The sequence below is a fragment of the Anomalospiza imberbis genome, unplaced genomic scaffold (genome assembly GCF_031753505.1).
Source record: "Anomalospiza imberbis isolate Cuckoo-Finch-1a 21T00152 unplaced genomic scaffold, ASM3175350v1 scaffold_48, whole genome shotgun sequence".
Classification (NCBI taxonomy): domain Eukaryota; kingdom Metazoa; phylum Chordata; class Aves; order Passeriformes; family Viduidae; genus Anomalospiza; species Anomalospiza imberbis.
This window is the reverse complement of record NW_027100088.1, coordinates 653,148-667,861: the sequence shown is the minus strand read 5'-3', so window position 1 is coordinate 667,861 and position 14,714 is coordinate 653,148. Positions and strand designations below refer to the sequence as shown.

The window sequence follows — 14,714 nt, the reverse complement described above, 5'->3', positions numbered from 1 at the left end:
CCCCATTTTTTGGGATTTCCCCCCTTTTTTTGGGGATTTCCCCTTTTTTGGGGGGGGATTTCCACTCTTTTTTTGGGGTTTCCACTCTTTATTTAGGATTTCCCCCTTTTTTGGGTGATTTTCACTTTTTTTTTTGGGATTTCCATTCTATTTTTGGGATTTTCACTCTTTATTTAAGATTTCCTTTTTTTGGGGATTTCCCCCTTTTTTTTGGAGTTTTTTGACCCCCCTGGGGTCTCTCCCCCCTTTTTTTGGGCTCTTTCCCCCTTTTTTGGGATGCTGACACTACTTTGGGGTAAATTCCCCCTTTTTTGGGGTCTTTCCCCCCTTTTCTGGGTCTTTCTCCCATTTTTGGGGTTTTTTCCCCATTTTTGGGCTCCCCCCCAATAAAGTTTCCTTGGACCTGCGGCGGCTCCGGTTCATTCCCAGTTTGGGACTGGGAGCACTGGGAGGGGGGAGGGGCACTGGGGGGGGGGGGGGCGTTTGGGATTTTTGGGGATTTTTGGGGAAAATTTGGGGTCGGGGGTGGCAGACCCCAAAATTTGAATTTTTGAGTGGGAAAACCCCAAAATTGGGAATTTTCCGAATGCCCTGGGCGGACTTTTGGGGTCTCTGGGGCCATTTTGGGTTCATTTTGTGGGGTTTTGGTTTTTTTGTGGGGTTTGGGTTCATTCTGTGGGGTTTGGGTTCATTTTGTGGGGTTTTGGTTTTTTTGTGGGGTTTGGGTCCATTTTGTGGGGTTTGGGTTTATTTCCTGAGGTTTTGGGGTTTTTGTAGGTTTTGGGTTTATTTTGGGGTGTTTGGGGTTTTTTTTGTGGGGTTTGGGTTCATTCTGTGGGGTTTGGGTTCATTTTGTGGGGTTTTGGTTTTTTTGTGGTGTTTGGATTATTTTGGGGGATTTTGGTTCATTTTGGGGGGTTTGGATTCAATTTATGGGGTTTTGGGTATTTTGTGGGTTTTGGGTTCATTTTGTGGAGTTTGGGTTTGTTTTGTAGGGTTTGGGTCATTTTATGGGATTTTGGTTCATTTCATGGGATTTTGGGCGGTATTTTAGGGTCTCTCAATGATTTTGGGGCTGTTTTGGCTCTTTTTTGGAGGTCTTTCGTTAAAAAACAAAAAGATTTTTTCAAACCTCACCCTGGGAAAAGCAGAAATTCTTGAATTTCCCCCCAAAAATCGCTGATTTCTTGGTGCCGTTTTGGGGTTTTTTGACCTTTTCGAGCCTCGAATTAAAAAAAAAAAAAAACTGAAAAGTGAAGTGAAAAATCCTCAAAAAGCGGAAAAATCGCCCACAAAAAATCCCACTTCTGCTTTTTGGGCTTTTTTTTGCTTTTTTTTGCATTTTTGACGTTTTTCCGGGGAGGTTTTTGGGGCGGTATTGGGGCTCAAATCACTCCAAAAACCCCAAAATCGGCTGAGAAACCCCAAAAAAAGGGATTTTCCCAGGAACAGGCGCGCAGGTGAGGGGGGACCCCAAAATTCGGAGTCTGGGGAGCACCAAAATGGGGATTTGGGAAGGAAAACCCCAAAAATCGGAGCTGGGGAACCCCAAAATGCAGATTTGGGGAAGGGGAGCCCCAAAAATCGGAGTTTTGGGTTTAGGGAACCCCAAAATTTGGAGGCAGGGAGCCCAAAAATGTGAATTTGGGGAGGGGGAGCCCCAAAATTTGAAGGGAGCGAGGAACAAAAAATGGGATTTTGGGCAAAAGGGACCCAAAAGGGGGATTTGGGGAAGGGGAGCCCCAAAATTGGAAGAGGCGGTGCCAAAAATGTGAATTTTGGTTGAAGGGGCCCCAAAAATTAAAGGGGGAGACCCAAAAAATGTGAATTTTGGGAGAGGGGACCCCAAATTTGGAGCTTGAGAATCCCAAAATGTGAATTTGGGGAGGGGAAAACCCAAAATTGTTATCAGGGAATGCCCCAAAATTCAGATTTTTGGGGTGGGAACCCCAAAATTGAAGCTGGGAATTGGGGGAGCCCCAAAATTTGGAGGGAGGGAGGAACAAAAAAATGGGATTTTGGGCAAAACGGGCCCCAAAAAGGGGATTTGGGGCAGGGGAGCCCCAAAATTTGGAGTTTTGATCTTGAGGAACCCCAAGTTTGGAGCCAGGGAGCCCCAGAAATGTGAATTTGGGGAGAGGAACCCCAAAATTTGAAGGGAGGGAAGCACAAAAAATGGGATTTGGGGCAAAAGGGACCCAAATGGGGGAGGCTTGGGCGGGTTTTGGGGGAAAATTCCGGATTTTTCCGCAGCCTCCGGAGCGATGGCGCCGCACCAGGTACAGTCCGGGCCCTCGGGAAGTTCTGGGGATTTGCAGTCATTTTCTGGGGGGGAAGGAAAAAAAGAAAAGGGGAATTTCTTTTCCCCAGCGCTGAGAAATTGCAGCTTTGAATTTTTGATTTTTTAAATTTGAGGTTTTATCGTTAATTTTATTTTTTTTAATTTTGAATGACTTGTTTATGCTTTTGAGGTTTTTACTTTTTTTTTGTTTTAATTTTTTAATTTTAAAAATATTTTAATTTTTAAATTTTTAAAATTTTAAAATTTTTAATTCTTTAACTTTTAACATTCTGTAGTTTAGTTTTAAAATTTTTCATTTTTAGGTTTAAAAGTTTTAATGATTTCATTTTAATCGAATTTTTAATGTTTTAATTTTTAATATTGTCATTTTCTGTTTTAAAATTATTTATTTTTAATTTTTAATATTTTAATTTTCAATTTCTAATTTTTAATTTTCAAATTCTTAATTTTAAAGTTATTGATATTTTAATTTCAAAATTTTAATTTCCAATTTTTAATGTTTTAATTTTTCAATTCATTTTAAAATTTTTATTTTTTTTAATTATCAATTCTTAATGTTTTAATTTTTTAATTTATTTTTTATTTTTTATTATCTTGAATTTTCAATTTTTAATGTTTTAATTTTTATTTTTTATTATTTAATTTTTAATTTTTAAAATTTTTAATGTTTTTAATGAAAAATATTTGATTTTTAAATGTTTAATTTAATTTAATTTAATTTTATTTTATTAATTTTAAACAAAAAATCCCTGAACTCGGGAAACTTTGGGGTCGGGTTTGGGGTCGGGTTTGGGGTCGGGATTTGGGGTCGGGTTTCGGGTTGGGTTTGGGGTTGGGATTTGGGATTGGGTTTGGGGTTGGGATTTGGGGTCGGGTTTGGGGTTGGGATTTGGGGTCGGGTTTGGGATCGGGTTTCGGGTTGGGATTTGGGGTCGGGTTTGGGGTCGGGTTTCGGGTTGGGATTTGGGGTCGGGTTTGGGGTCGGGTTTCGGGTTGGGATTTGGGGTCGGGTTTGGGATCGGGTTTCGGGTTGGGATTTGGGGTCGGGTTTGGGGTCGGGTTTGGGGTTGGGATTTGGGGTCGGGTTTCGGGTTGGGATTTGGGGTCGGGGTTTGGGGCCGGGTTTGGGGTTGGGATTTGGGGTCGGGTTTGGGATCGGGTTTGGGGTTGGGTTTGGAATCGGGTTTCGGGTTGGGTTTGGGATCAGGATTTGGGGTCGGGTTTGGGGTCGAGTTTGGAATCGGGTTTGGAATCGGGTTTGGGGTCGGGATCTGGGGTCGGGTTTGGGGTTGGGTTTGGGATCCGGTTTGGAATTGGGTTTCGGGTCGGGTTTGGGGGTTGGGTTTTGGGGTTGGGTTTGGGGTCGGATTTGGGGTCACGTTTAGGGTTGGGTTTAGGGTCGGGCTTGGGGTTGGGCTTGGGGTCGGGTTTAGGGTTGGGATTTGGGTTTGGGATTGGGTTAGGGGTCGGGATTTGGGGTTGGGTTTGGGATTTGGGGTTGGGATTTGGGGTTGGGATTTGGGGTCGGGTTTTGGGGTTGGGTTTGGGGTTGGGTTTGGAATTGGGTTTGGGGTCGGGGTTTGGGGTCAGGATTTGGGGTCAGGGTTTGGGGTTGGGATTTGGGGTCAGGGTTTGGGGTTGGGATTTGGGGTTGGGTTTGGGATCAGATTTGGGGTTGGGCTTGGGATCAGGTTTGGAATTGGGTTTGGAATTGGGTTTGGAATCGGGTTTGGGGTCGGTGTTTGGGGTCGGGGTTTGGGGTTGGGATTTGGGGTCAGGGTTTGGGGTCGGTGACGGCCCCGGCTCCCCCAGGGCCTGGTGCTGCTGCTGCTGCTGCTCGTCCTGGAGGTCCCGGGGGTTTCGGGAATTTCAGGAATTTACGGAATTCCGGCGGTGCCCGCCCCGGGAAGGAACCACGAGGAGCTCCCTGGTGAGTCCTGGCCTGGAGCCCATCCCAACATGGCCCAGTATGGCTCAGTACGGACCAGTCCCTCCCAGTTCATGCCAGTCCCTCCCAATCACCTCCCAGTCCTTCCCAGCTTCTCCCAGTCCATCTCAGTCACTTCCAGTCCATCCCAGTCACTCCCAGTCCTTCCCAGTCCCCTCCCAGTCCTTCCCAGTCCATCTCAGTCCATCCCAATCCCATCCCAGTCCATTCCAGTCCTTCGCAGTCCATCCTAATCCCCCCCAGTCTATCCTAGTCCATCCCAGTCCCTCCCAATCCCATCCCACTCCATCCCAGTCCAATCCCAGTCCATCCCAGTCCATCCTAGTCCATCCCTGTCCCTCCCAATCCCATCCCACTCCATCCCAGTCCCTCCCAATCCCATCCCAGTCCATCCTAGTCCATCCCAGTCCCTCCCAATCCCATCCCAGTCCATTCCAGTCCCTCCCAATCCCATCCCACTCCATCCCACTCCATTCCAGCTCCCTCCCGGCTCCTTCCCCGCCGCCGTCGCTCCGCGGCCGCACCCTCCTGGCTCCGCTGGGTCCCGTTCAGCGGCGACATCCCGGCCGACGCCGTGTCCAGCCGGAACGGCCGCTCGGGCCGCCTCGAGTTCGTCTGCGCCACGGCCGCCCGCGGCTGCAACCTGGGCGCCTTCGACCCCGCGCGCGGCGCCTTCTGCTCCTTCGCGTGGGCCGAGCGGGAGCTGCGCAGCGCCGACTTCCAGCTGCTGCTCAACCCCGGCGGCTTCGAGGCGCTCGACTGGGTGGACACGTCCTTCGGCAGCACCCCCGAGGGCGCCGTGGAGGGATGCCCCCTCACCGACCTCTTCGTGGGCCGCAGCCCGGACGGGCTGGGCAAAGCGTCCAAGGAGCAGGAGGCGCTGTTCGTGGCCGTGGATGGCGAGGAGATTTGGTACAAGTGGTACCAGGTGCTGGTGGTGCGCCAAGGCGCGGCCGGCGTCGCCATCGCTGACGTGTCCTACAACGGCAGCGTGGCGCTGGAGAGCGCGGAGGACGCGGAGCTGGCCGAGGTGACGGTGAGGAACGACGGCTGCGAGGCGGCCGCCAGATCCGTCACCTTGGAGGAGGCCACCGAGGTGGAGCACGGCTGGAGCGCCAAGCTGCCGGCGCTGGCGGCCGCCCGCGGCGTGCTCCGGGCGGCCCCGCTGATCCTGCCCGAGCAGGGCGGGTGGCACCCGGGCAATGTCACCACCGTGCCGTGGGCGGGCGGCGCCAGCGTCACCGAGTTCGTGTGGCGAAGCCACGAGGTGCGGCGGGAGATCCCGGCGCGCTCCGAGTGCGCCGTGGTTCTCCGCGGGCTCCGGCGGGAGATCCGCGTCCCCTTCTCGGCCCGGCTGACCAGGGAGTTCCGCTCCGGCCGCCCGCACCACGCCGTCGTCGCCGGCTGGGCGCGGAGCCGTGCGGTCACCGGCGTCCACGCCGGCCTCGAGCGCTGCCGCCCGCTCGCCGAGCTCCCACCGTGCCCCAGCTGAGGGTGAATCCCTGGAATTCCGCTTTTCCCCCCCAAAAAAACCCCGCAAATCCTTGGGAGCGCTCGGCAGCGGCGCGGCTTTTCTGTGCTTTCGGCTTTTGCGGCATAAACGTCACCCCGAAACGCAGGGAAATGGCGTTCTCTGGAGAGGTTTCCTTTTTTCTCGCCAAAAATCCAACAGCACCACCAGGGAACCCAGGAAAACCCTCGGGATTTGGGGATTTTTTTTTTTTCTGAAACCCAAGAAAACCCTTTGGGTTTTGGGGATTTTTTTCCTGAAACCCAGGAAAACCCTCGGGATTTGGGGATTTTTTTCTCTGAAACTCAGGAAAACCTTTGGGTTTTGGGGAATTTTTTAGTGAAACCCAGGAAAACCTTTGAGTTTTTGGGATTTTTTTCCCTGAAACCAAGGAAAACCCTTGGGATTTGGGGATTATTTTCTGAAACCTAAGAAAACCCTTTGGGTTTTAGGATTTCTTTTTCTGAAACCCAAGAAAACCCTTTGGGTTTTGGGATTTTTTTTCCGAAACCCAGGAAAACCTTTGAGTTTTGGGTCATTTTTTATGTTTTTTCTCCTTTTATTTTGGTTTTTCTCCCATATTTTTGGTTCTTCTCCCTTATTTTTGGTTCTCTTGGCAAAACCTTCATCCCTGTCCAAATGCAGGGAAAGGTGGCGTTTTCCATCTGAATTTCCCATTTCCTGCCAAAAAAGGGATTTTGGAAGCGAAGGAAAAATGGGAAAAAAGCCAAAAAAAATGGATGCAAAATCTTGGGGTGGGGTGTCCCTGGGTAACTCGGGAGGGGAAAAAAATCCCAAAATTCAAGGAAAAACTCAAATTCCAAGGCCGGGGAGTGGGGGGATGTCCAGGATTTTGGGGGGTTCTGGGATTGGGGAGATCTTTGGAACAATCCAGGCTTGGGAGGCAGGAAGGGATTGGGGGTCCTGGAATTCTGAGGGGGTCCAGGGAGCTGCGGGCGAGGGAGGGATCTGGGGAGACCCCAAAGTGGGGGGAAGCAGGAATTGGGGGGTACCCTGAATTTCCCAGAAGGGATCTGGGGAAATTTCTTGGGGAAGTGGGATCATGGAGCCACCAGGTCATGGGGGACGTCCCACCACCCATGTGGGATCTCTGGGAGCAGGGAAAGGGATCATGGAGCCACCAGGTCCTGGGGGATGTCCCACCACTCATGTGGGATCTCCAGGGTCAGGGAATGTAATCATGGAGCCACCAGGTCATGGGGGATGTCCCACCACCCCTATGGGATCTCTGGGAGTAGGGAATGTGATCATGGAGCCACCAGCTCACAGGGGACATCTCACCACCCATGTGGGATCTCTTTGAGCAGGGAATGCGATCATGGAGCCACCAGATCATGGGGGATGTCCCACCACTCATGTGGGATCTCCAGGGTCAGGGAATGGGATCATGGAGCCACCAGGTCATGGGGGACATTAAACATCAGCTCACATCCATCCTCATCCATGTCTGAGCCACCTCAGGATGGTCCTGGGGCACCACAGCGCTCCCCTGTCCAGGACCAGGGAGCCAAGATGTGGAGCCACCAGGCTCATGGGTCCCATCAGCCATGTCCTACCACCCCTGTTGGGTCTGGGGGATCAGGGAACGGGATCATGGAGCCACCAGGTCCTGGGGGACATCCCACCACCCATGTGGGATCTCCAGGGTCAGGGAACGCGATCATGGAGCCACCAGGTCCTGGGGGACATCCACCACTCATGTGGGATCTCCAGGGTCAGGGAGTGCGATCATGGAGCCGCCAGGTCATGGAGGACATTTCACCACTCATGTGGGATACCTGGGAGCAGGGAATGGGATCATGGAGCCACCAGGTCATGGGGCACATCCAACCACCCATGTGGGAACTCTGTGAGTGGCATCCTGGAGCCACCAGCTCACGGGAGACATCAAACATCAGCTCACGTCCATCCTCATCCATGTTTGACCCACCTCGGGACGGTTCTGGGGCCACCGCATCGCTCCCATCTCCAGCACCACCGAGCCAGCATCTGGACCCACCACCCTCACGGGGCTCCGCCGCCGCCCCCCATCCCCCAGAGCTCCTCCCCACGGCCACCAACGCCCCCCGCCCGCCGTCACTTGTCCCTGGCGGCCGCCCGGGCGTGGATCCGCGCGTGCCGGGCCAGCGAGGACTTGTTGCTGAAGCTCTTGCCGCAGTGGCCGCAGGGGAAGGGCCGCTCGCCCGTGTGCGAGCGCTCGTGCACCGTCAGGTCCGCCAGGTACTTGAAGCTCTTGCCGCACGCCCGGCAGGGGTAGGGCCGCTCCTGGGTGTGGCTGCGCCGGTGCATGGTCAGGTTGGACTGCTGGCTGAAGCGCTTGCCGCAGGCCGGGCACGGGTACGGCCGCTCGCCCGTGTGCGACCGCCGGTGCTTGTTGAGGTCCGAGGGGTTGGTGAAGCTCTTCCCGCAGGCGCCGCAGCCGTACGGCCGCTCGCCGGTGTGCAGCCGCCGGTGCGTGGTCAGCGTGGACAGGTGGCCGAAGCGTTTGCCGCAGGCGCCGCAGCCGTACGGCTTCGCCCCCGTGTGCGTCCGCTCGTGGGTCTTCAGGTGGGTCAGGCGGCCGAAGGTCTTGCCGCACTGGCCGCAGGGGTACGGCCGCGCCGGCGGCTCGGCGCCGCTCCCCGCGTCCGCCGCCACGCCTCTGGTGGGGTCTCGCCGGGTTTGGCGCCGGGGGGTTCCTCGCCGGACGTTGTGGGGGCGGTGGGGTTGGGGAAGGGGCGGCTCCGGGGCTGCGGTGGGATCTGTGGTGGGGTGAGAAGGTCCGCGGGTGGTTCCCGATGGGGAATGCCCAACGGGGGTGCGGAGGGTCCGGCTCCCACCGCTGACCCCCCAAATCAACCCCTGGGGGGCCATCAGGAGAAGGGTGAGGCTGGACCTCCAGTCAGGTGGGGTTTGAGACAAGCAGATGGTTTTGGAGCCCAAGGAGGTGATTTTGTGGCCACTGAGATGCTTCTGAACCCAAAACGGATTTTGACTCAAAGGAGTTGACCCTTTGAGTTGAACCATCTTGAGTTCACCCTCTGAGCTGAAACCATCTTGTGTTTTGACCCAAGGAGATGGGTTTGGAGCCCAAGGAGATGGTTTTGACCCAATGAGATGGTTTTGACCCATGACAGTTTTGACCCAATGAGATGGTTTTGGAGCCCAAGACAGTTTTAACCCAAGGAGATGGTTTGGAGCCCAAGGAGACGGGTTTGGAGCCCAAGGAGATGGTTTTGACCCAATGAGATGGTTTGGAGTCCAAGGAGATGGTTTTGGAGGCCAAGACAGTTTTAACCCAAGGAGATGGTTTGGAGTCCAAGGAGATGGTTTTGGAGCCCAAGAGATGGTTTTGACCCAATGAGATGGTTTGGAGTCCAAGGAGATGGTTTTGGAGGCCAAGGAGATGGTTTGGAGCCCAATGAGATGGTTTTGGAGCCCAAGGAGATGGTTTTGGAGCCCAAGGAGATGGTTTTGACCCAATGAGATGGTTTTGACCCAAGGAGATGGTTTTGGAGCCCAAGAGATGGTTTTGACCCAATGAGATGGTTTGGAGTCCAAGGAGATGGTTTTGGAGGCCAAGAAGATGGTTTTGGAGGCCAAGGAGGTGGTTTTGTGCCCACTGAGATGTTTTTGAACCCAAAATGGTTATTGACTCAAAGGAGATGGTTTTTGACCCAAGATGGTTTTGACCCAAGGAGATGGTTTGGAGCCCAAGCTGGTTTTTGACACAAGCGGATGATTTTGGCCAAAAGAGATGGTTTTTGACCCTAGAAAATGGTTTTGGAGCCCAAAATGGTTTTTGATCCCAAGAAGGATTTGGTTTTGAATGCAAAGAGATCTTTTGGAGCCCAAACAAGCTGGGTTTTGAGCCTAAGGAGATGGTTTTTCACCCAAGGAGATGGCTTTGGACCCAGTGAGATGGTTTTGACCAAAGGAAATGGTTTTTGACCCCAGAAAGTTGATTTTGTCCCAGGGAGCTGGTTTTATGACCAAAGGGATGGTTTTTGACCCAGGATTTGGATTTTTGACGCAGGATTTGGGTTTTTGGTCCATCAAGATGGTTTTTGAACCGAGGATTTGGTCTTTTGACCCAGGATTTGGGGTTTTGGTCCATTGAGATGGTTTTTGACCCGAGGATTTGGGTTTTTGACCTCAGGACTTGGGTTTTTGGTGCATTGAGGTTGTTTTTGACCCCAGGATTTGGGTTTTTGACCTCAGGACTTGGGTTTTTGGTGCATTGAGGTTGTTTTTGACCCCAGGATTTGGGTTTTTGACTCCAGGATTTGGGTTTTTGATCCGTCAAGATGGTTTTTGACCCCAGGATTTGGGTTGTCGGTCCATTGAGGTTGTTTTTGACCCCAGGATTTGGGTTTTTGACTCCAGGATTTGGGTTTTTGATCCGTCAAGATGGTTTTTGACCCCAGGATTTGGGTTGTCGGTCCATTGAGGTTGTTTTTGACCCCAGGATTTGGATTTTTGGTCAATTGAGGTTGTTTTTGACCCCAGGATTTGGGTTTTTGGTGCATTGAGGTTGTTTTTGACCCGAGGATTTGGGTTTTTGACCCCAGGATTTGGGTTTTTGGTGCATTGATGTTGGTTTTGACCCCAGGATTTGGGTTTTTGACCCCAGGATTTGGATTTTTGGTCCATCAAGGTTGTTTCTGACCCCAGGATTTGGGGTTTTGACCCCAGGATTTGGATTTTTGGTCCATCGAGGTTGTTTTTGACCCCAGGATTTGGGTTTTTTTGACTCCAAGATTTGGGTTTTAGGTCTACTGAGATAGTTTTGGACCCAAGGATTTGGGTCTTTGGTCCATTGAGATGGTTTTGGACCCTCAGGAGATGATTTCTGGGGCCACTGAGATGACTTCTGGGTCCCACCACCTCCAAGCTCCCCCGGCCCCAGCGGCACCACCCTCACCCCGTTTTTGGGGTGGCTGAAGGTTTTCCTGCCCCCATCCCGGTACCTCCTTCCTGCGGCTCCTCTTCCTCGGCCGCCTCCTCACAGGGGGACTCCAGTGGGGGGCTCGGGGGGACCCCCAGAGCTCCGGGGTCCTCCACGTCCCCAGGGGCCACGTCCTCCACCTTCACCCGCACAGTCACCTGGGGGACACGGGAACAAGGACCCGGAGCTGCCGAGGGGATCTGAGCATCCCCAAAAGCTCTAAAAGGGTTTTGGGGATCCCCAGGGGGGATTTGGGTGCCCAGGACCCCCAAAAAGAGATTTTGGGGTCTGAGACCCCTAAAAAGCTGCAGAGGGGATTTGGGGGCTGGGGATCCCCTGGAGGTGTCGGGGGGATTTGGGTGCCTGGGGATTTGGGATCCTGGGATTTGAGACCCCCCAGGGCTCTCCAAGTTTTGGGTGCTGGGGGCCCCCAAAAGACACAGAGGGGTTTTGGGGGCCCAGGACCCCCAGAGGGGATTTTGGGGCCCAGGACCCCCAAAAGCTTCAGAGGGAATTTGGGTGCTGGAGATCCTCAAAGTCGCCAAAAGGGTTTTGGGTGCCCAGGAATCCCAAAAAGCTGCCAAGGGGATTTAGGCACCCACAAACCCCTTTCCAGCCTCAGTTTTGGCTTTTTTTCTTGGGAATGAGCTCAGAATCCCACAGCAGGGAAGGGACAGAGTGAGAGGAATGTAAGGGGGGGAACCAATTATTCCTAATTTGGGGGCCAGCACCCCAAAAAGCTGCCAAGGGGATTTAGGCACCCACAAGCCCCTTTCCAGCCTCATTTTTGGTTTTTTTTTCTTGGGAATGAGCAGGGATGGGCTGGAATGGGAGGAATGTAATGGAGGGGGGGAACCAATTATTCCCAGTTTAGGGGCCGGCACCCCAAAATCTGGACCTGCTCCCCACTTCTGTCCTGGTGCCCAGGAATCCCAAAAAGCTGCCAAGGGGATTTAGGCACCACAACCCCCTTTCCAGCCTCAGTTTTGGGGGTTTTCCCTGGGAATGAGCTCAGAATCCCACAGCAGGGAAGGGATAACGTGGGAGGAATGTAAGGGGGGAACCAATTATTCCCAGTTTGGGGGAATTCCCCCAAATTCCCACTTGGAACTCCAAAACTGGATATGCTCCCCACTGCTGTCCTGGTGCCTAGGTCCCCAAAAAGCTGCCACGGGGATTTAGGAACCACAACCCTCTTTCCAGCCTGAATTTTGGGGTTTTTCTTGGAAATGAGCTCCGAATCCCACAGCAGAGATGGGCTCAAGTGTGAGGAATGCAAAGGGGGGAACCAATTATTCCAATTATTTGAGGGAATTCCCCCAAATTCCCACTCAAAACCCCAAAACTGGACCCACTCCCACCTTCTGTCCAGATCCCCAAAAAGCTGCCAAGGGGATTTAGGCACCACAACCCCCCTTTCCAGCCTCAATTTTGGTTTTTTTTCTCTTGGGAAGGAGCAGGGATGGGCTGGGATGGGAGGAATGTAATGGGGGGAACCAATTAGTGCCAGTATGGGGGATTCCCCCAAATTCCGCTTTGGAACCCCATATCCAGACCTGCTCCCCACTGCTGTCCTGGTGCCCAGGTCCCCAAAAAGCTGCCAAGGGGATTTAGGCACCACAACCCCCTTTCCAGCCTCAATTTTGGTTTTTTTTTTCTTGGGAATGAGCAGGGATGGGCTGCAGTGGGAAGAATGTAACGGGGGGGAACCAATTATTCCAATTATTTGAGGGAATTCCCCCAAATTCCCACTTGGAACTCCAAAACTGGATATGCTCCCCACTGCTGTCCAGGTCCCCGAAAAGCAGCCAAGGGGATTTAGGCACCACAACCCCCTTTCCAGCCTGAATTTTGGGGTTTTCCTTGGGAATGACCTCAGAATCCCACGGCAGAGATGGGCTCAAGTGGGAGGAATGCAAAGGGGGGAACCAAATATTCCAATTATTTGAGGGAACTCCCCCAAATTCCCACTCAAAACCCCAAAACTGGACCCACTCCCACCTTCTGTCCAGGTCCCCAAAAAGCTGCCAAGGGGATTTAGGCACCACAACCCCCTTTCCAGCCTGAATTTTGTTTTTTTTTTTCTTGGGAAGGAGCAGGGATGGGCTGCAGTGGGAAGAATGTAACGGGGGGGATCAATTCTTCTCAATTTGAGGGAATTCTCCCAAATTCCCACTCGGAACTCCAAAACTGGACCCACTCCCACCTTCTGTCCAGGTCCCCGAAAAGCTGCCAAGGGGATTTAGGCACCCACAAGCCCCTTTCCAGCCTCAGTTTTGGGTTTTTTCTTGGGAATGACCTCAGAATCCCACAGCAGGGAAGGGACAGAGTGGGAGGAATGTAAGGGGGGGGGAACCAATTATTCCTAATTTGGTGGCCAGCACCCCAAAAAGCTGACGAGGGGATTTAGGCACCCACAACCACCTTTCCAGCCTCAATTTTGAGCTTTTTTTCTTGGGAATGAGCAGGGATGGGCTACAGTGGGAGGAATGTAATGGGGGGGGGGAGGAATTATTCCCAATTTAGGCGCCAGCACCCCGAAATCCTGACCCGCTCGCACCTGCTGCTCCCAAATCCCGTCGGGATCTCCTCGTCCCCGCTGGAAGCTCTCGGCCAAGGCCACGGCCTGCGCGCAGGACTCGGGGTGCCGCACCCACACCCAGCTCTGGATGTCCTCGGGCAGGATGCTCAGGAACTGCTCGAGCACCAGCAGCTCCATGATCTGCTCCTTGCTGCGCTCCTCGGGCCGCAGCCAGCGCCGCGACAGCTCCCGCAGCCTCCGCCACGCGTCCCGCGGCCCCGCCGCCTCCTGGTAGCGGAACTGCCGGAACCGCAGGCGCCGCAGTTCGGTACCGGCGCCGCCGGGAGCGCCGGCAGCGGCGGGGACGAGGCGCCGCGGCCGCTCCCCGCGGGGAGCGCAGCCCCCCGCGTCCGCCGGGCTCTGCTGCGGGGGTCCCCAGCGAGCGCGGGGAGGGGGGGGCTCCATCCTGCCCCGGCGACCCGCGGTGGAGCTGGGGAGGGGGCGACAGCGGCTGCTGAAGGAAAGACCCCCCTCCCACCCCCCCCTCCGAGTCCCAGCCCCGCTTTACAACCCCCCCCCCCCAAAAATCAACCCCCCCCCCGCCCCGGCCCCGCTTCCCCCCCAAAACCCCAGATTTTTGTAATGCCCCACCCCCCACCCCCGAAATTGGGGTCGCGACCGCGCCCCCGCGGTCACAAAACCCCCCCCAGACCGGGGTCGCGATCCCGCGGCGACCCCCCACCCCCCACCCAAATCCCTGGGGGTCCCCAACCCCCTCCCCGCCCTGAAGTCCCCCCCAAACTTGGGGGTCCCGTAGCCCCCCCGGCCCCTCCCATTCCCCCAGCGCTGGGTCCCGCAGCCCCCCCAGACTTGGGGTGCTGCCCCCACCACCCCCCAAACCCTGGGGGTCCCCAACCCCCTCCCCCGCCCTGAAGCCCCCTCCCCTACCTGGGGGTCCCGCAGCCCCCCCCGGACCAGGGGTCCTGCCCCGCCCCCCCCCATTTCCAGCCCCCCCCGGCCCCTCCCACCCCTGCAGCCCCTCCAGACTTGGGGTGCTGCCCCCCACCCCCCAAACCCGGGGGGCCGCAGCCCCTCCCCGTCCCGTTCAGACCTGGGGGTCCCTCCCGCGGCCCCCCCGGCCGGGCCCGGCCCCTCGCCCGCCGCTCGCCGACACAAAGGGCCCGGGCGGCCGGGCCCGGCCCCGCCCCCGCGGGGTCCCGGGGGGTCCCGGGGGGTCCCGGGGGGGGTCCCGAGGCCCCCAAATTTCTCCCCCCTCCCCAAATTCCCCCCCCCCCGGCCCCGCCGTACGTCGGGGAAGCGGCGAGGCTCCGCCCCTCATTGGGCGAGCGCGCTGTCAATTACGGGGAGGCCACGCCCACACGGCGGACAGGGGGCGGGAACCTGAGGCTCAGATTGACAGCTAGGGAAGCCAATGGGAAGGCGGAATGTGGTAAAAAGGCGGGACATGAGCGTGAGGCCACGCCC

The 14,714-nt window shown here is 55.0% G+C and overlaps 2 protein-coding genes and 1 pseudogene across 2 annotated transcripts; 1 reads left to right on the top strand and 2 right to left on the bottom strand.

The window, feature by feature from the left end:
- Positions 1-2,264: 2,264 nt before the first annotated feature.
- LOC137466965 (natterin-3-like) lies at positions 2,265-5,820 on the top strand. The gene is made up of 3 exons (XM_068178557.1): positions 2,265-2,279; positions 4,115-4,232; positions 4,730-5,820. The coding sequence occupies exons 1-3, from the start codon at positions 2,265-2,267 to the stop codon at positions 5,740-5,742; spliced, it is 1,146 nt and encodes a 381-aa protein (XP_068034658.1). The 3' UTR covers positions 5,743-5,820.
- Positions 5,821-7,651: 1,831 nt separating this feature from the next.
- Positions 7,652-14,714, bottom strand: part of LOC137466938 (zinc finger protein 850-like) — a 466,234-nt pseudogene continuing 459,171 nt past the window's right edge.
- On the bottom strand, positions 8,241-13,694 carry LOC137466960 (zinc finger protein 202-like). Its single transcript, XM_068178554.1, has 4 exons — positions 13,269-13,694; positions 10,731-10,866; positions 8,375-8,522; positions 8,241-8,322 (listed from the first exon to the last, which is right to left on the bottom strand). Exons 1-4 carry the CDS (start codon positions 13,692-13,694, stop codon positions 8,241-8,243), a joined length of 792 nt encoding a protein of 263 aa, XP_068034655.1.